The following is a 20561-nucleotide window of genomic DNA, read 5'->3' as shown; positions in this document are numbered from 1 at the left end:
CTCCCTTCCCACATACAGCTGTATGCCCAGAGACTTGCCCCTTTTCCGTTTCAGTTGTGAATGACTTTCCTCAGGCATATCAAATAGAAGGTCAGCCTCAAGCTATATAGAGTCGCCACGATATGGCTGAAATATTGACGATGTGGCGTTAAGCCATAATCATTCATTCAAGCTATATAGAGGCTGGGTGCTTTTTTTTTCACATGTTCTAAGATAACATGGAGTCAAAACCATCCAGATTATACTATTATATTATCTAAAATTGCAGCATAAGTGAAAGTAAACAAAAAAAATAGCCTCGCTAAAAAAAGCCACTGAAAACTACGCCTGAAACAACCCTGACTTCATAGGGATTTTTCACATTTATTCCACTGGATAAAATCTAGTGGAAGGCTATGGAGTTTGAAGATGACCAAACTAATATTAACGCTGGATGCCAGCGATGTCACATAAGCTTTTCTAATTCTATTTTAACCTTGGGAAGAAATTCTTGTCAAGTTGGATTGTGTAACGTGTTTCCATAGATACACTGCATGTAGGTATTCCAACAACCAGACTACAGTGAGACTGATGTACACATACAACCAGGAATTCTTCCACTTACAACTGGTTCAAATACGATACGAAAGAGAAATTAAAACCTTTAAACAGCTGTCACAAATTTTACAGAACCTTACAAAAACTTATACAAGACAAATTTTTTACACTTATCAAAGTACATACATGTATTAAATGAGCGGATTACCACTGACATACCACGCTTTAACACGCTTAAAAATATTACCGTTCTCTCTCAAACAAAAATGGAAAACTCTCAAATTTCTATTATTATTCATGCTGCATAACCTTAAAATATTGGCCTGTTTAATTAATATAAAAAATATATGAATAATTGTCATTAAAAACACAACTAAACACAGACCAACCACTTTGGTGTTGAATTACATATCTTCAATGGGAAAAAGACAGGATGTTTGGAAAATACATATCTGCCAATTCACAACTTTGCCAACGTGTAATTTAACAAGGTTGGGATGGTCCATATTAGTTTTGCAAACACATCCTGAAATGTTTCACAGTGTTAAAATTTTTCCAACAAATTCAGTGACCCATACACAAAAAAAAAGTTCTTAACCGATGCACCACTGTTGATATTCAAGACCATAATCATGTATAGGCCTACTTGTACACCAGTCTTTGCATAGTCATAGGCTCACAGAGGTAAATGTACATGTTCAACAGGACTGAAGTGTTTCATCATGTCTGCAAACTTAAGGACACACTCCTTACAGTGCATGCATCACTACCTAACTTTCACTCTACATCACTGCCACCAGTAGAAAATTTTGTGCAGAAATCTTGAACAACGCCGAGGTCACTGGGTATCACGGTGATGAGGCAGGGAGTGATGTCAGAAAACACCAACAATATGTCTCAACCTAACCCTCTAATAACACTTTATACAAATGCATTCTCTTTATCTAGAAAATGTGCAACATGATTCTAACTAACATGAAAAACAATTTTTCTGCAAGAGGACACAAGTGATGAAGCTAATACTGAACAATCTCACATGTTCAAAAGGTCAAGCTTGTCTATTGGTGGCAGTGATGTAAAGCAAAAGGTAGAGAGCTACGCATGCGCTGTAGGGAGTATGACATGGAATGAACAAAACATGGAAACAATTAGGAGCAATAAATGTTTCAAAACTGTGGCAAGTGGTACTTCACTGTGACATCTGGTCACTGGTGCATCACGGTGACATCTGGTCACTGGTGCATCACTGTGACATGTGATCACTTGTGCATCACTGTGACATGGTCACTGGTACTTCACTGTGACATCTGGTCACTGGTGCATGACTGTGACACGTTGTCACTTGTGCATCACTGTGACGTGGTCACTGGCACTTCACAGTGACATCTGGTCACTGGTGCATCACTGTGACACGTGGTCACTTGTGCATCACTGTGATGTGGTCACTGGCACTTCACGGTGACATGTGGTCACTACTGGTGCTTCAGTCTCTTCACTGTGGCACTTCTGTGTGACTTGTACAAGATGCACTGCCTCATTCCATTTTAATGTGGTACACAATGCTTCCCGTGCTTTTTCAGTGGTACAATCCTCTGGTTTGACTAGCATGGCCATTGTAATACATCAAGTGAACAGTCCACTGACTGCCCTCAGAGTAAAGGCCCTGTGTCTCCCACTATCTCACATGCGCTAAACACCAGCCACATGTTTCATCAACCTTTGCCCCATTAAACCTTCACCACAATGGCAGTTTCTTCTGGTCCAGGAGTGGTCTCAGCAATCACGTTCGTCAGGTTTGTAGGCTCTGCCTCTGTGTTCACCCCCTCCATTGGGGACGGTAACTCTACTGGCTGACTAGCCTGCCAAAACAACATACAACATATGTAATTCCACTTTATACAGACCTCCTCTGAATTACCTCCCTTCTCACACAACAGCAGCTATGAAAATAATGAGAAATTAGTGAAACTATGAATAGTGGGACTTCACGTACTGAAGTATTGTGCAACAGTGACAACTAATTTCCAGGCAGGGAAATATAGAAAAACCTGAAATCAGTTGCTGAGAAATGTGAGATTTTAGTCCAATGTTTTTAATCTTAATAAGTCGAATATTATAAATATTTGATTTAGTTTGGAGAAGGCTCTGTCTGCTGTACTTGTGAGAATAAATGTACATGTACACGTATTTCATGAGTGGGTATTAAATTTGCTCAGAATAGCTTTAAAATTATTTAACGTTTACATGTATGGTGGGCTTGAAGGTTGGTGTTAAACTAAATTGAATGCTATGCCTCGTTAACTTGGAAAATTGTCGGTTAGCCATTTTCAGGGGGTTCAACTACCCACAGCTTGGTCCTAAGGCTGCCTAATTCAAATGGGAGAGTAATCTCAAGGGAGGCAATCTGGTGCAACCATATTGCGAACTAATATTACATTAACACAGGCTGGAAGGATAGGAATGTCCTAGGAACACACTGCATATTGTTACAAGTAATGTAGCTGGTGAGCATGAGTCTAATATATACAAGTGGAAATGCCAAGATATAACTGAACAAAGTTCTCTTAATGTTACGTGTTCTTAACTACCATGGCAACTAGCACTGTAGGCATTATGTCGCTATGGTAACAGGATGCTTGTAATGTTGTTCATACATGCAGACCCAGGACTGGATTTTCATCCATTTATTTGACAGTTAATCCATTACAATCCAGATTGTTTAACGGCAAAGAAAACTAAAGACACCAGAGGAACCTGCCTAAAATCAAAAAATTAAACTCAGTTTTTGCATATTACACCCTCTCAATGATACTATACGAAACAGGTGTCAAAGTTAAGATCTACTTTAGATCCTGATATAATGACTTTAGAATTTTGCTTACCTCAAAATGGTTTCCAATCAGGTGCTGCATTTCATGACATACAAGTTGTTCAGATGTGATGAACTCTCGATCGCAGTACTGGCAAACGTAGATATCGCTGTTGTCCGGCGCAGCAGTAGCAGCGCCACCTTTGTCAGAGGCTCTTCCTTCATCTGGTTGAGCCGAAGCTAGTTTTCCATCAGATGTCTGTTGTTCTCCTTCTTTACTATAGCCTTCCATCTTGTCTTCACTTGTCTTCTTATCAGACCCTTTGGCCGTGTCAGATTCAGTCTTGACATCTACTCTGGTGTCCTCTTTGGTGTCAGAATCCTCTGCCTTGCCTACAGCAGCTGAAGCTTCTCCCCTATCCCTATCCTTGATGCCGCTTTGAACCAGCCATTCAGAAAACTCTGGCAGGGGACTGAAGTGGACCTTGATGTGCTGTGTGAGAAGATGGGATTTACTGACGCTGTAGTCACAGTACTGACAAGCTAGCTCACTGCGGATCATGTGGAACTTGAGATGTGCCAGTATGTGGTCTCTTCTCACATTGGCGTATGGGCAGCGATCGCAGCGATACAGCTTCTTGGGCTCCTCAGGAGGATCTGGGTTGTTCTCATACAGTTCCATGTGATCATGCGTCACGCTGATTGTCTTCTCCTTTTCAGGGTTATACGCAGACAAGAACGATGCCACGGCAACATCAGCGGTGATCTCGGGAAGATGCTGCAGATTGCTGACCGACTGGACTGCCAGGAGATTCTGGTTCGGGAGGAGATGCAGTTTCTGGTGCTGCGACAGTAGATTGTTGGAGGGCACGCTGTAATCACAAAAGTCGCAGAGGTATCTTTGCTTGCTTCCGTGCAGCTCCAGATGTCTTTCAAAATGGTTCCTCTTGGCGCTGGCATATGGACATTTCTCGCAGGCATATTTCTTGAAGCGGGCTATCTCCAGGAGAGTGTCCATCCGGTTGTCGTGCTGCTGATCTGAGACTTCTGAACTTCTGTCACTGTTTTCATCTCCTTCCACATGTACCCCTTCCAGATTCTCTAGTTCTGCAGTAGTGTTATCAGTAGGGTCCATGCCATACCCCTTGTTGTGTACCTTCATGTGATGAGACAAAAGGCCTTTGCTGCCTACCATGTAATTACACTGAGTGCACTGGAACAGAACCTTCTCCGACAGTCGCCAGCCATGCATCTTTTCGTGAAGACGGAGATTTCTTCCTCTCATATTTACATAAGGACAGTAACGGCAGTGGTGAAGTTTCCTAAACACTCCGTTCCTCACAACATAACCAGCTGGGCTGCTGGTCTGTTTCACTGGGGACTGGCCAGGCGCTGGCAAACTACGGGTTATTTTGGAGGAGATGACTTGCTGTTTGATAGAAGCGGCATCCACTGAGTTGTAAAACCAGCTGACATCAGTTGCCTCAGATTTGCATGGTGATGGAGCGATGACAGATTGCGAGAGACTTTGCTTGACCGGAGTCACAGGGGTCTCTGCAGCTTTATGCATCCGGTAATGCTGCTTTAGAAGACGACGGTGAGTGACCCAGTAATCACAGAAATCACACTTGAATCCAGCACTTGGTCTTGGCCGATGGAACTGTTTGTGGTACAAAATGTCGTTTTTGCTTCCAGTCTTGAAGGGACACTTCTCACAGTGGTATCGTTTCGGTGTAATGGTTGCCAGTTTGGTCTCACCTAAAGTAAGCTTCCCAGCGGCTGCTGCATGAATCCTCAGATGCTGATGAAGAAGGCGCTTCGCACAAACGTAGTAAGGACAATACTTGCATTTGTATCGGTTGCCTGGCTGGGGTTTGTGGTAGGTCATATGAAACTTCAACAGTCCAGGTTTCTCTGTCTGGTACGGGCATTTCACACAGTTGTACTTCTTCCTCCCTTTCTTCCTCACTGCTGAGAGTTCTATGGTTTTGATGCCACACAGAGTAAAATCTGTACTCTTGTGTCGTTCTCTGAGATGACGGATCACGCATGACCTCCAAGTGGTCTGAAAGTTACATAGTTTACAATGGAAGGCTCTCTTGCCCTCAGTCTGGCTTTTCTCCTCCAGTTCATCCATCTCATCTTCCTCCAATTCTGCATCTTTTTCCGCTTCAAGTTCTTCCAGCTCTTCCATAGTCATGTCTTCTTCAGCCAGCTCCTCCACACCATTGGCTCCTTCCTTTGCATACTTCATCATCATGTGGCACAGGCTGAAATCATTACTATTGTGTTTCGTTCTCAGATGGCGATACAGAGCGCTTCTGTAATTTGAAGCATGACCACAGACTTTGCAATTGAAAGGCCTGAGCTTGTGAGTCTTGAGATGAAGGCAAACCTGTCGTCTCTCTCTGTGGCTATAGCTGCACTTGCCACACTTCCAGATGCGTCCTTTGGGTGACGGGGGAGGAGGAGGTCTCCTGACACCCTCATTCCTGGAGAACGAAGAACTACTTTCTGTGGACGATCTTCTAGTCTGTGGATGTTGGATGTGGCTCGACGATTTGGAGAAAAGAGACCTCCGGTCCGGTTTTCGCTTAACCAGATACTGACCAATGGTGGCTCTGGCTTGGTCTGGATCCAGAGTGAGCACGACGGCACGTGTGCGGCCATGTTTGTTTTTAATGTGCCGAAGCGTATCACTCCTCCAGTCTGATCTGTAAGTACACAGCGAGCATTTAAATTGCTTCAAGTTGCGGTATACCTGTTGTTTTGATGGTGAAGGACTCTCAGATGCTTGGGCTTTGGAGATCGCTACATTTCTATCCTGGCTCCCAGAAGATGCCTGTTGAGCAAGCTTGGCTCTCTGTAATGACTGTTGTTGAGTTGGTGGAACATAGGATGGCAAAGTGGCTCTGGCCTCTTCTTCAGACAAGATAATCAGGTGAGAAGGCACTCCAACATGACTTTCTCGCATGTGCTTATTGATGTCCCATTTCCAGTTGGACCTTCGGTGGCACACTGAGCACTTGAAAGGCTTGATATAACCCAGTAGCTTAGGGTTGCTGTAGCGAGCCTGATAGCTCGGTCTCTTCCCACTTTTGGATTGCGATGGACTGGAAGGTTCTGGTGTTGTTGAAGGATTATTCCCAAGGAAAATCACTTGTATTTCTTTTTCCGGGTGAATGTAGTGATAGTGTTTCTTGACATCTCCATTGCTGGAGCAGCGTTTTCCACATTCTCCGCACATAAAGGGCCTGGTTTCTAAGTCTTCATCTGCTTTCTTAGATCGGGTCCTCTTCCTACCATTTTCGGACATACCATCATCTTCTTGCATCAGGTGTCGTTTCAGGGTTGTCTGCTTCAATGTTGGCTGTTTCAGCATTTTCTTCAGTTCCATTTTGGGAGAAGGCTCTTTTGCTGGACTGACATTGGCAGCGTTTTCATCTACCGTACTGAAGGCTACAAGCACCGAGCAGTTCTGGCCAGGATGGTTCATGCGGATGTGTTTGCTCACCTCCCACCGATATGCAGAGTTGTATCCACACGCAGAGCATCTGTATGGGAACTTCAGCTCATCCTGAGCCTCGGCTATGTTCATGTTGTCCAGATGGTTTTCACGCTTTGGCATCGTAGACTTTGAAATGTAATCCTGAATTGTGGCCTTGGCTTCTTCCTCTGTCAACATGATCACCTCACTGCCAACATGTTTAGGATGATCCTTAATTATGTGTTTTCTAACATCCCACTTCCAGTTCGACCTTCTAGGGCACACTGGACACTTCCACTGCTTCAGGTTGACGTGAGTAATCACATGGGCTTTCAGCTTTGATGGAGCAGTGGCAAAAAACTCGCAATATTTACACTTGAAGATCTGCTCTTTGGATGAATCATCAGTGTCCTGTCCATCAGCCTCTGTCTGAGGAGAGTTTGTCACTGGAGAAGTCTCTTTAGCAGCCACTGGGGTCTTCTTTGAGTTGGGCGATACTTTCTTGTCAGAGCTTGTTTCACCCTCAATGAAAGTTTCTATGAACTCTTCAACAGGCACGGTGCTCTCCAGTACTTCAGGATGATGCTTTTGAATGTGCCGCTTCACATCTCCCTTCCAGTGGGACTGATACTCACAGAGAATACAGTTGTGAGGTTTAGACTCTGTGTGGCTTCTTGCATGACGCTCCACTTCAGATCTGAATGGAGAAGCGTAAGGGCAGGTCGGACATTTAAACATTCCTGGTTTACGTTTGGGAGACGGCATCGGCTTTTCCACTTTCGTAGAGTCTGGTTCTACTTTGTGATCCCGGCGAAGATGAACATTCAAGTCCCCAGCATACTTGTATTTCCTTTGACAGTACTTACACTTGAACCTCTTCTCAACGGTATGCACCACACTATGTCTCCTCAAGTCGCTGGGCCACTTTGCCACATAAGCGCAGTCAGGACACTGCAGATTCTCTGGATCCACCCCTGCTTTAGAGGGAGTTTTCTCTGGAGATGACATAGACAGGTCTAATGGCTGATCCTCAGTTGGAGATCGAAACTGAATTTCATTGTCATCCTCGTCTTGTACACTGAAAGCATTGTCATTCATATCTGGAAAACTGTTGTTTCCTTTCACGACCTTGGGTTTAGCTCCTGTCGTACTGGGCACAGTGATTTCTCCAGAGACAGATATCTCTATCTGATACTCCGTTCCTTGTCTCCTTATGAAATCCTTCAGCCTTAAGTCATGTTTAAGTTTCATGTGTCGGTTTAAATCTCCCGAGCGTTTATATCGGAGCTTACAGATCTGGCAGGGGTAGAAAGCCGTTCGTTTGTGAGATGACACATGCTCCTCCAGCTCTTCATCAGACATGCCCAAGAACCCGCAATATTCACAACGCTTGAACCCAGGAAGGAGCTCAAATTGCTCATCATCATCATCATCATCATCAGCCATGTTGTCATCGTCATCATCAGAGACATCCTTGACAGGTAAATCTTTGATGGAAGCACTTAACGAGACCTGTGTCTCTTGCTGACTGTCAGGATGGCTGTACATCACATGTCGTTTCAACGCCCCCTCGTGGTCGGATGTGTATGAGCAAAACACGCACTTGAAGCGGAACTGCCTCTGATGGTTGATCATGTGACGGTCAAAGTTCGGTTTGAAGGCCGTTGTGTAGGCACAGTCTGGACAACTGAAGATCTGGCTGCCATGTCTCGCCTTGTGTGCATAGAAGTCCGTCTTCTTGGTTGTGGTAAAATTGCAAAGCTTGCATTGGAACTGTTTTGCATTGATGTGGCAAGCCATGACATGGTTGAATACTCGGGCCTTCATCGTACTGCTGTACAGGCACAGCTTACACTTAAAATGAGGACTGCTTTCCTTTTTGCTCAGGTCTAAAATGTACTCCAATGCTGCAGTTTTATCACCCAACTTAATAGTCAACGGAACTTGCTTCTTGTACAATCTTTTCATCGCCACAGCTTTCTTGGCAGGGGGTTGTTTGCTGCTAGATGGTACGGCAACACGGGAAGTATTTTTACCACCTTCAGGGGATTTCTTGGTTGGGGAGCGTACAACTTCGGCCTTGACATCATCGCTGTTTGGAGTACAGTGATGCACCATTTTCATATGACGCAGCAGTTTGTGTTTCCATCTGCAGCCGTAATCACACATTGTGCAGGGGAAAATGTTGAATGATGCACTATGTTTGTTTATAAGGTGGTACAGGTAGACTTTGGACTTGGTCGTTTTGAAGTTGCATTCCTCACAGCTGTAATTACGCTTGGGCTGACCACGACTAACCGTCTGGCTACGAACAGTCTGGGAGCGGCCACCAAACTTCAGCTTGATTTTGGGCATTTTGCTCGTAGTTGCCTTTTGCTGTTTGGCATCCTCTAGTGTTTCATCTTCAACTGCCATATCATCACTTTTACCACTTGTTTCCATGGCAACAGACTCCTCCTCTTCTCTGACAGACTCCTCCATGTCAACATAACTGTCATCCTGGGATACATCCAATTTTTCATCTCCTTCGGCGCCTGGTGGATTGTTTTTCTCTAACGCAGCCACTGCAGCCTTGTAGTTTTTCCGCAAACCAGGTATATCAACCCGAGAGCATCTGTTCTTATGTCGCATGTAGATGTAGCGGTTCTTGGTGGAGAAATCACAACGGTTACACTTCAACAACGGCAAGTTCTGTTTTCTCGTCATCTTGGAAGGTTGCATGTGGTCGTCGCCACTGTAAACACACAAAAAAAAAAGAGACTTATAGATTTATAAAAATTTAAACCTATAGCATTTACCTTGACTTACTTGCTCTCAAGGTCAGTTTTAGTACGCATATAATACGTTTTCACCAACTGTTGTATCTACAAAAAAAATAACATTTTGTTATGCTATTATTTCATTTTTTGATTAAACAATTAGTTTATATACTAATTATTGTTTATAATTTTTCACATATGCAGTAAGATGACAATCAGTTTTACAAGTGAAGGAAACGTGATATCAATCATTGGCAAGTTACACGTGAAGATTTGCACGTTTTGTACAGACTTGCACACCACACTGGTGCAGGACAAGTAGGGCTTTTCAAAGAACTTCAAACTGTGCTGACAACAGCACAAGAGTTGTAGACTGCTTATTGCACCCAAGGCTCCATCATGCTGTCAGAGTGGAGAATTTACAAGTTCATAGTCCAGGGCCAAATTATCTTTTACTACACATACATTTATATACACTGTGGTTGTACATATAAAACCATCCCATCAACAGCACTGTAACAGATATACAACCATCCCATCAACAGTACTGTAACAGATATATAACCTTACCATCCCATCAACATCAACAGCACTGTAACAGATATACAACCTTACCATCCCATCAACATCAACACATAATTATCCTCATCTTCCACACTCTAGCCATATTTACAATCATTCCTCAACCTTTTTACATATGAAAGAGCAACTTTCATTGCAATTTATGAACATTTTTAATATGATTTTGGAGACAAAACAACAATTTCAGGGCTTCACAAAAAAGTATAATTTTATCACTATAATTTTAAACATATAATTTAATTTTAAAAAAATGTAATCCTACAGACAGAATAACAACACAAAAAGCTGTTACACTTGTTCCTATTTTCCAATTTGTTGATTTTCTGTGTAGGCGCACTTGTTTGTCTGTGCTAGAAAACACTCCTCTGAACCATAGCGGCTGAATCACAAGAAGCAAAAATTCACATGAACTAGGCCTTGAGCTATATTCATTCTCTATTCTCAGATCCTATACACATTAAAGGATATTCACTTGTTTTTCATGAGTCTGTTTTGTTAATATGTTGTTTTTTTTATTGTCTTTTAGAAGGGTTTTTTTTTATTTTTTGTATTATTGCATAAACATGTATATATGTACAGAAGAAGATTTGTGGGAAATCTCCAGAGCTTTACATTGAAACTTGAACAGCACTGTGTCTGGACTTGCGAGAACCACTGAGAAGTAACCAATGTTTACTCCTTGACCTACATTACTGCAAATCCAGCTCATATCAAAACCATGCAGTCATTCTTTACAGCAAGAGACTGGTGGAAATCTTTCAAATACCAACCTTACTATTCCAAAAAAAAAAACATGAATTTGGGCAAGGTGAGTAATTTATTTATTTAATTGTTTATTTATTTGATTGGCGTTTTACTCAAAAATATTTTGCTTATTTCACAGTGGCCAGCAATATGGTGGGAAGAAACCAAGCAAAACACAGGGGAAACATATGACAACCTGTAGGCTGACACACCTTTCTATGTACATACCACTGTAGAGGAAGTCAGCATGAGCTGAAATTCAATTCACAGCCACTGCGTTGATGAGAGGCTTCTGGGTCATTGTGCTGCACTAGCATCCTAACCACTAGGGCCCAGTTTCATGAAGCTCTCTTAATGTTATAAGTTCATCAAGAAAATATACATTGAAAAGCGTAACATTGGTAAGCTGTGTTGGTGGAGGCCTCGGAGTGCCTGGAGTAAACCACCGACCTTCACCTGATGCACAGTGTTGGTGGAGGCCTTGGAGTGCCTGGAGTAAACCACCGACCTTCACCTGATGCACAGTGTTGGTGGAGGCCTTGGAGTGCCTGGAGTAAACCACCGACCTTCACCTGATGCACAGTGTTGGTGGAGGCCTTGGAGTGCCTGGAGTAAACCACCGACCTTCACCTGATGCACAGTGTTGGTGGAGGCCTTGGAGTGCCTGGAGTAAACCACCGACCTTCACCTGATGCACAGTGTTGGTGGAGGCCTCGGAGTGCCTGGAGTAAACCACCGACCTTCACCTGATGCACAGTGTTGGTGGAGGCCTCCGAGTGCCTGGAGTAAACCACCGACCTTCACCTGATGCACAGTGTTGGTGGAGGCCTTGGAGTGCCTGGAGTAAACCACCGACCTTCACCTTCACCTGATAGTGAAATGCACAGCATACTAGAAGACAAAAAGAAGATACTGCTACACTGCGCTAACTGCCACACAAACATCTTTGACCACATATTGTCACCATGGCCCCAGAAACAGTGAGAGGAGGAGAAAGTTTGGTTTTAGCAAATACCTATTAAAAGCATTATAAAGTAAGAAGAGTCAATAATTTGTGGAAAGACTCAAGACAAAATACAAGCCATATTAGACACATAACAGTCTCAGTCTGATGCTGTCATTAACTTACATTCATTAATTTTTACACCTTCTTGCTGTCTTTAATGGTAGAAGAATATTTATTTATTTATTTATTTGATTGGTGTTTTATGCCGTACTCAAGACTATTTCACTTATACAGCATTATGGAGGGAGGAAACCCACAACCTTCTGCAGGTTGTTGACAGATTTTCCCACTTACGCTCGGAGAGGAAGTCAGCATGAGCTGGACTTGAACTCACAGCGACCGCATTGATGAGAGGCTCCAAATGACAGACTAATCAACTGAGCCCCCTGAGGCCCCTGATAGAAGAAAACATGAAACGCATACACACTGGGTTTTGGTATTAGAAATCAAACACACATGCAATAATTAATCTGTTTATGAAGGCTGAACTACAGCCAGGAATACTACAGTTATAATATACATGTACATAATCATATGTACAATACACCAACAAAAGGCATCAGTATTAAAAAGAAACCATTTCCTCCCATGCTGCTTGTTACTAAATGTATATATGTACAATGTACGTATGTACATGTATGTATGTACATGTATGTATGTACAATGTAGGTATGTACAATGTATGTATGTACAATGTATGTATGTACATGTATGTATGTACAATGTACGTATGTACATGTATGTATGTACATGTATGTATGTACAATGTAGGTATGTACAATGTAGGTATGTACAATGTATGTATGTACAATGTACGTATGTACATGTATGTATGTACATGTATGTATGTACAATGTAGGTATGTACAATGTAGGTATGTACAATGTATGTATGTACAATGTACGTATGTACATGTATGTATGTACAATGTACGTATGTACATGTACGTATGTACATGTAAGTATGTACAATGTAGGTATGTACAATGTATGTATGTACAATGTAGGTATGTACATGTATGTATGTACAATGTACGTATGTACATGTATGTATGTACATGTATGTATGTACAATGTAGGTATGTACAATGTATGTATGTACAATGTACGTATGTACATGTATGTATGTACAATGTACGTATGTACAATGTAGGTATGTACAATGTATGTATGTACAATGTACGTATGTACATGTATGTATGTACAATGTACGTATGTACATGTATGTATGTACATGTATGTATGTACAATGTACGTATGTACATGTATGTATGTACATGTATGTATGTACAATGTACGTATGTACATGTATGTATGTACATGTATGTATGTACAATGTACGTATGTACATGTATGTATGTACATGTATGTATGTACAATGTATATATGTACAATGTACGTATGTATATGTATGTATGTACATGTATGTATGTACATGTACGTATGTACAATGTATGTATGTACAATGTATGTATGTACATGTATATATGTACAATGTGTGTATGTACAATGTATGTATGTACATGTATGTATGTACAATATATGTATGTACATGTATGTATGTACAATGTATGTATGTACATGTATATATGTACAATGTATGTATGTACAATGTATGTATGTACATGGATGTATGTACAATGTATGTATGTACAATGCATGTATGTACATGTATATATGTACAATGTATGTATGTACATGTAGGTATGCTTGGGGTTCAACGTAATATAGCAGACCTTAAAAATCTTAGGGGAGTCATCAATCTCACTCTCTAGAACCCACCATTTATTTGTAACCTGGCTAATAAAAAGCTGAAAATCAATACAGGTATGTATAGTTTTATTTAACTACTTTTAATTAAATTTAATTAAATTAATTTACCTACTTATTTAATTACTTTTTGTTAAAGTAATTACTGAAATTAATGGAAAAACCTTAACAAGATTTGAATGGATTACATGCTGTTAAATTAATTAATATGCTTCAATTAAATGTATGAAGAATTTGAAACACCCTAATTCTTCAACCTTTACTCATATGAAAGAGTTACCATCAGTGCAAATTATGCACAGTTTTAAGTTGATTTTGTAGACACTTCATTGGTTGAATTGGCCAGATTCAGGGCTTCACAAAAGGTATAATTTTCAGAAGATAATGACTTCTGAAAGAATGACTTCAGAAGATGCTTGAATGAAAACCTTGTAAACATGTGAAAAGGTTGAAGACTTACAGTACCCCTAGCTCTGTACATGTTTGGTGATGTTTGCATACTAAGCCTGAGATAAATTTCACCCATAGCTTTTTTGGTTAAAAAGGTTAACTGGACAGAAATATAATTCTTCATTAAGGTACAAATCCACCAAATCTGCAGTATTTAGAATATTTCCATCCATAGACATTGTGTGCATGAACTTTGGCCAATGATATGGCCAAAAGACTGGACAGAGGACGGACCAGAAAAAAGCTATATGTATAGCCCATAGCGGTTGCAACAATGGAGTTAAAAAAAAAGGCAAACCTCATGGGTCAGGCCATTCAATGACACTCCTTAATAATACCAAGTAAAACGCATTGTATTCAGCCACTAACAATTTTGCAACTGATACTAATGGTGTCTGCAGGTAATGAAACACAATGGAGATCTTGATTTGGTACTAATGCACCAAATTCCTTTCCTCATTTCCTGCCTACAGTATAATCTCTGTCATGTCAATGGGAGTTTTGTGTGCGACGGCTGTTACAAATAGGTCACCAGCTGTCAGTGAAGTCGGGTACAAACTATCATAATTACTGCATGTCCTTGGTCTACAACTGACAGAATATGATCTAGCCAGCAGCCATCTTGTGTCACTGCAAGAACCCAGACAAGATAACCTTCCAACAGTTTCACATCCTCCTTGCATGCAGGATACTTGACAATTAATACTCCTATAATTCCGCAACCCTTTCACATGTTCGCAAGGGGTTAATTCGCAAGGGGTTAATTCAAGCTCATTCTGAAGGCATTCCTGTGTGTAGACTGATAAAATTATACTTTCTGTGAAGCCATGAAACTGGGCAATCCAACCGATGTATCAAAATCTAACTATAAATATACACAAAATTGCATTGAATGTTGCTCATTCATGTGCGAAACGGTTGAGGAATTACGGTATAATAAAAATATGACAATTTTGATCTTTGGGCATACCCTGCACAATCATGTAAGGCACTTTCATTTCGCATAAACACAGTCATTATATCGCCTGATGGACTGCTATGGTGTAAAGCTTAAAGGCACAATGCAAAGAGCAGTAAAATGTGGTCATATTAAGTTTTCGCATACCAGAGTTCATATGAGTTGTTGACAAATTTGTCTGTCTGTGTGTTAAGTTATCAGGCAACAGTTCTGCATTAAGTCAATGACATTCCTGCAATGTCACTGGAATGCTTATAATTTTCATACCTCACTGAACCTAACAGAAGCAAGCCTGAAGCACGCACACTGCCCCACATTAAACACAGCTGCCACATTTTCTCTGTCAGCAAATAACATGTTGCAAAAAGATCTAATACTAAACTATCCACAGTTGGATATATTAGACTAGTAAACTATTAAGCCCAGTAGTGGTATTTATTTGTTTATATATGTATATTTCATTCAGATTGGTGTTTAATGCCATACTCAGAAATTTTCCCTCAAAATTCCTCAACGCCACAGTGAAAGCAGTAAGAACAGATTTGAACACGACCTCCTAAGACAAGGGCCTGAGAGTTGCAGGGAGCTAACCCTTGAACCCACTAGGGTCTGCCCTGATGATTTAACCCTAGAGTACAAGAGCATTCCTTTCATAAAATGGTTCAGTATTTTATATAAACTAATAATACAGAGCTGAATATAAAAAGGACTGCATGGTCATTGCTCCGTGCTGGCAGGTGAACCACCTCAGCCATGTCAGCCAGGAAGGCCTCCATTCTCAGAAAGAGGTGTGTGTTGTGTGTGAGGAGTGTTGACAAAAAGCTCTATGACAAATCTAACACAGGAAAGACACAGGTGCATGTGGCTAATCAGTATTTATAATAATCATGATTGAACATAAATAAGAATCCCATCCATCTCAATGCAAACCATATCCAAAACTGTATGTACAGAGTTATGGTATGAATTCAGACAGGGAGTATGGGGTAGGAGGGCTGACACATCGGGGACTGAGACTGTGATCTATTTATTTATTTATATATGACTGGTATTTTATGCAGTATTCAAAACTATTCCACTTAACACACAAAGGCAGTTAGATTTATGGGTGAATTGGGTGGAACAAACCATTGCTCAAAGTCAATCATAGCCCTTTACCATGTCTGGCAACGCTTTGCACTGTGCTACATCAAGTGATGTCATGAATTACAAGTGATGTCATGAGTTACAAGTGATGTCATGAGTTATAAGTGATGTAATGAGTTACATGTCATGAATTACAAGTGATGTCATGAATTACAAGTGATGTCATGAGTTACATGTGATGCCATGAATTACAAGTGATGTCATGAGTTACGTGATGTCATGAATTACATGTGATGTCATGAACTACAAGTGATGTCATGAATTACAAGTGATGTCATGAATTACAAGTGATGTCAAGAGATACAAGTGCTGTCATGAGTTACATGTGATGTCATGAATTACAAGTGATGTCATGAATTACATGTGCAATCATGCAGAGGTATATAACCATAGCACTTTGAACACTACGATTACAGCTTGACTACATGCCGCTATCTTATAAAGTACACAGTTGGCCGTAAATCCTGATACCCTGCTTTTATCAACATATATCTATAGAGGCTATATATATGCTGTATAGATTTAGGTAAATTCACTGATCCATAACCATGTGTATGGGAATTCTATTTAAGCCTTAACCTGTCTTATCCAGGGAAAGACTGCACGACAGACATTCAATCTAGCAAATTACAGTACTCACTGGAATACTGTAATCATTAATATATAATTGAACTGTTCAAAATCTGCTGGTTTTTATACGTGCTTCCATCTGTCAAGTGGAGCATACAGTACATCTACCTGCGACGGGTACCTTAAATCTGTGTGTGCTTAAAGGGAACTTCATTCAGTGTTGTGTACAACACCCAGCTCTTAAATATAGGTGCACACGTAACTTAACAGGATGTATTAATCCAATGAATTTAAAGTGCACATTTTTTCACTTCTGTTAATTTTCTCTTAAGAAAAACATTACTTACTTACCCTTACATGTCCATGTACAGTATGTGTACTTATTTATTGGATAGTTGTTTAATGCTACACTATTAAAAGCATTACATTTATATGCTCGGGGTCAGGGGCCAGTTTCATGAAGCATACTTAGTGTTAAGTAGCCCTTAACTAAGTGCAATACCAGTATATATCTCTACAACATACATCATCATGGATTGTTAAGCGCAAACTAAGTGAGCTTTATGAAATTGGCCCCCCATTTTATAGGTGAGGCTACTTACTGGTGCACTTTGCTCAAATGTGATGTACAGAAAACAAGTGGTCTGCAACAAACGTCAAACTATACAAATGAGTCAAACGAGCATGGTCAACTCCCAAGGCCCCACAAACAATGAGAGAGGAGGAGTCTATGAACTCCCTGTCTTTAGTACAGGCAGGGCTTTGCAAAATTATTAAAACCTCACTTGGATTTATCAGGTCGGGTCTAGACAGAGGGGGGCAAATTCTAAAACACATTTCTGCAAATCTTAGTGGGCTCAGTCATTTTACACTCCTGACAAATAAAAAAGTTTCTGAAACATTAACTTTCTTCAAGATTTGCAGCAATCACAAACTACCAGCAGACATTTTCTTGGCAGACCAATGGAAATTTGATGGCGCTCGAGCAACTTTTGTAAGCTTTTGCTTACCGCTATGGCATTGTTCAAAGCGATACTGTTACATTATTTTTGTGTTTCGTTAGGGGCACTAGAGTATTTTACCTTGGTTCAAAATGGGATCTAACAAACGTGTTGCAATCATTTTGCTCCTTGAAGACAACTTAGTTTTTAGCATATCAACATGATCAAGGCTTTAATATCTGAAGAAGTTGGTGCCTTAAAGAATTCATCATAATGATAGCAAACAGAGACACTATTATTTTCCTGCAACTAAAGCTTTTAAACCGAAAACCCTAAAGTTATTTAAGTAGGCCTACATGTATCCATACACTTAGCCAAAATTTAAAATCAGGCCATCTCATTTCCAATTTTCTCTGATTTTCCCTACCCTTAATGATAATTTGTCAGAATGGGTTGCCTCAAAGACACTGAGACGCCCCCTTGGCTAAACCTATGCACGTATCTGAATTTTGCAGATTTTGACATCTGCCATCAACAGCAAGCTCATGTAATTATCTATTTATTACCACCATACCATGACTCAATAAATTTTCACCTCTGTTTTAAACAAGGACAGTCAGCTTCATGAATACAGGAAATGAAAAACCTCTGGCAAGTTAATGACGCACCTTGCTGCACGTGACTTAGATACACATAGCATACTGGTGGAAGACAAGCGGTCTTCAACGAACATTGGACAACATGAGCATTTTTGCCCATTTTTGTCCCCATGAACAGTCAGGGAGGGGCAGTCTACAAATTCCTAATCCGATGGAATCTACAAATTCCACAGGACTCTTAGAAAAACAAAATTTTATTATGGTACCCATGTCACACTAGGTGTGACACCTAATTAAGTTTTCAGCTTGTTGTGAATAGATGTCGACAGAAAACACATGCAGCATGTACATGTACCTAAAATTTCTTTGCATGGCCTTTAACTCACTGCTAATTATTGTACCTTGTATTTAGACAAAAATTAAAATTTTGGTGTAAACATATGGGGGCTTTTGTAAGAAATATAGATACTTGGCCTGTTGTCTGTTCACATATAACAATTATCATGAAATCGTATACAGTTTAAAACTGGTGGCCATTAAGAGCAGAATAAGAGAAAGCATCCTGGATGATCACAAATGTCAGAGTGTTAAGGAAAGATTACTGGCAGCATATAATTAACAATGCAATTACTACCGTGACAATGCTTGAGAAAATTGGGTGAGGTAAGCCTTAGAGAAAAGTAAACTCTAAAAGGCTCAGCTGGTCTTCACCATTATAATTGTTTAGACCTTGTATACTAGTGTCCTGCCCAGTTATATGAATATACTGCACCCAGAAGATGCAGGTAATGTAAATGTAATTGTGATTATGCCGGCTTCTTCTTCGGCCGTACGTGGCAAGGTCTGCCAGCAACCTGTGGATGGTTGTAGGTTTTCCAAGCGCTCTGCCCGGTTTCCTCTCACCATAACGCCGACCGCCGTTATATAAGTGAAGTATTCTTGAGTACGGCATAAAACACCAATCAAATAAATAAACAAACAAATGTAATTGTGATTTATTTTTAACTGATTGCTTATTTTACGATGTACAAGAATATTCCACCACCCTTACAGCGGGAGGAAACCCGGTAGCCAAAGCCCCGAGAGAAAAACATGACCATCTGCTGGTTGCTGCAGGTAGGCCTTCCCAAGTACAGCCAGAGAGGAAGCCAGCATGAGCTACACATCTAGCTGGCATTTAATTTTTAAATGTTGCCTCTAATTCAACCCACGCCATCAACAACACTTCATACAATTTAAGCCTATATGTATACAGCTGAACAAATGTCCATGCATTTTAAGTATTGGTAAGAAGTATACTATATATAAGAAAACAAGTGAGTTCAACACAATTGGTTGGACTGTCTCATCCGTGTACAACTACAACAGTACAATTAGGGCGAAGCAAATGCTGTTCAGCTCAGGCAAGATCTTTGCAGTGGCCGACGATGCATACAAGCCGTGTAAGCTAAAACCACTGCTGATATCACCCAGCGTCTGGGACAACCTTACCCCGTTGGCAAACGCTCAATCGATGACACCGTACCAGCGGTAACGCTGTTTTTCTCCGCTCAGGAAACTGCGTGTATTCAGAGACAAGTCTCTCCTGTGTTTATATACTCATCGCCCTTCTAAACAAACCCAGAAAAGTTATCTGAAATTTCTTCCTGTAACCCGATTTCCCTTCAACCCCTGTCTCTCAGACACGACAGAGTGGCTGAGGATGAAGGTCGAACTTAACAAAGAAACTGCACGTATCCTCTCGAAGTTCACTGCCTAGAAGCCATCTTGAATTGTTCGAGAGCGAGCAATGCGGTTGCCCACACTAGTTTTCAACCCCAGTTTTGTCGTTCGGAAATCACTTTGAAGGCCCCAAAATGTAGCAACTAGTACGTATACTCACCGAGGAAGTTCACTGTTTGGTCATTTCTTACACTTCTCCGTTCTATCTGTCGGTTTAAGGGCAAAGTCTTCGGGTATCTCGTCCCACTCGCTAAGGTGAAACTCTACAGTCCACCAGCGGATAATCCGTTTGCTCGCCGAGTTGTGACGTTGTCGAGGCGGATGTTGAATATGTATGAGGTCTTTGTGCCTATCTTCTGCTGGCGCCGTGCTTTCATGGCGAACAATTACTTACCTGTCTTACTGGCAGAACAGACTTTGGTTGGGCTAGGTGAATATTTCCTGCTTAGAAAAAGTTTGTGAAGTTCACGACAGATCGAAAA

At 40.9% G+C, this 20561-nt stretch overlaps 1 protein-coding gene across 2 annotated transcripts; it reads right to left on the bottom strand.

Moving 5' to 3' along the window:
• Nucleotides 1–1858: 1858 nt before the first annotated feature.
• LOC135465570 (zinc finger protein Xfin-like) lies at nt 1859–20346 on the bottom strand. Of its 2 annotated transcripts, none has more exons than XM_064742819.1 (3): nt 20240–20346; nt 3420–9567; nt 1859–2396 (listed from the first exon to the last, which is right to left on the bottom strand). In XM_064742819.1, exons 2-3 carry the CDS (start codon nt 9552–9554, stop codon nt 2265–2267), a joined length of 6267 nt encoding a protein of 2088 aa, XP_064598889.1. In that variant the 5' UTR covers nt 9555–9567; nt 20240–20346; the 3' UTR covers nt 1859–2264. The 2 variants fall into 2 exon arrangements, with proteins under 2 accessions (XP_064598889.1, XP_064598890.1); XM_064742820.1 differs by lacking the exon at nt 20240–20346 and adding an exon at nt 19849–19952.
• Nucleotides 20347–20561: the final 215 nt, after the last annotated feature.

This window comes from Liolophura sinensis, chromosome 5, assembly GCF_032854445.1.
Source record: "Liolophura sinensis isolate JHLJ2023 chromosome 5, CUHK_Ljap_v2, whole genome shotgun sequence".
NCBI lineage: Eukaryota > Metazoa > Mollusca > Polyplacophora > Chitonida > Chitonidae > Liolophura > Liolophura sinensis.
Note: the sequence above shows the minus strand (reverse complement) of the source record. Positions and strands in the feature narration are given on the sequence as shown.

Bases quoted from the DNA above. Each gene is read 5' to 3' on its own strand.
- LOC135465570 (XM_064742819.1), bottom strand. From the start codon at position 9,554: ATGCAACCTTCCAAGATGACGAGAAAACAGAACTTGCCGTTGTTGAAG. The intron at 2,397-3,419 runs GTAAGCAAAATT...TTGTTTTGGCAG, and splicing joins TGATTGGAAACCATTTTGAG to GCTAGTCAGCCAGTAGAGTT.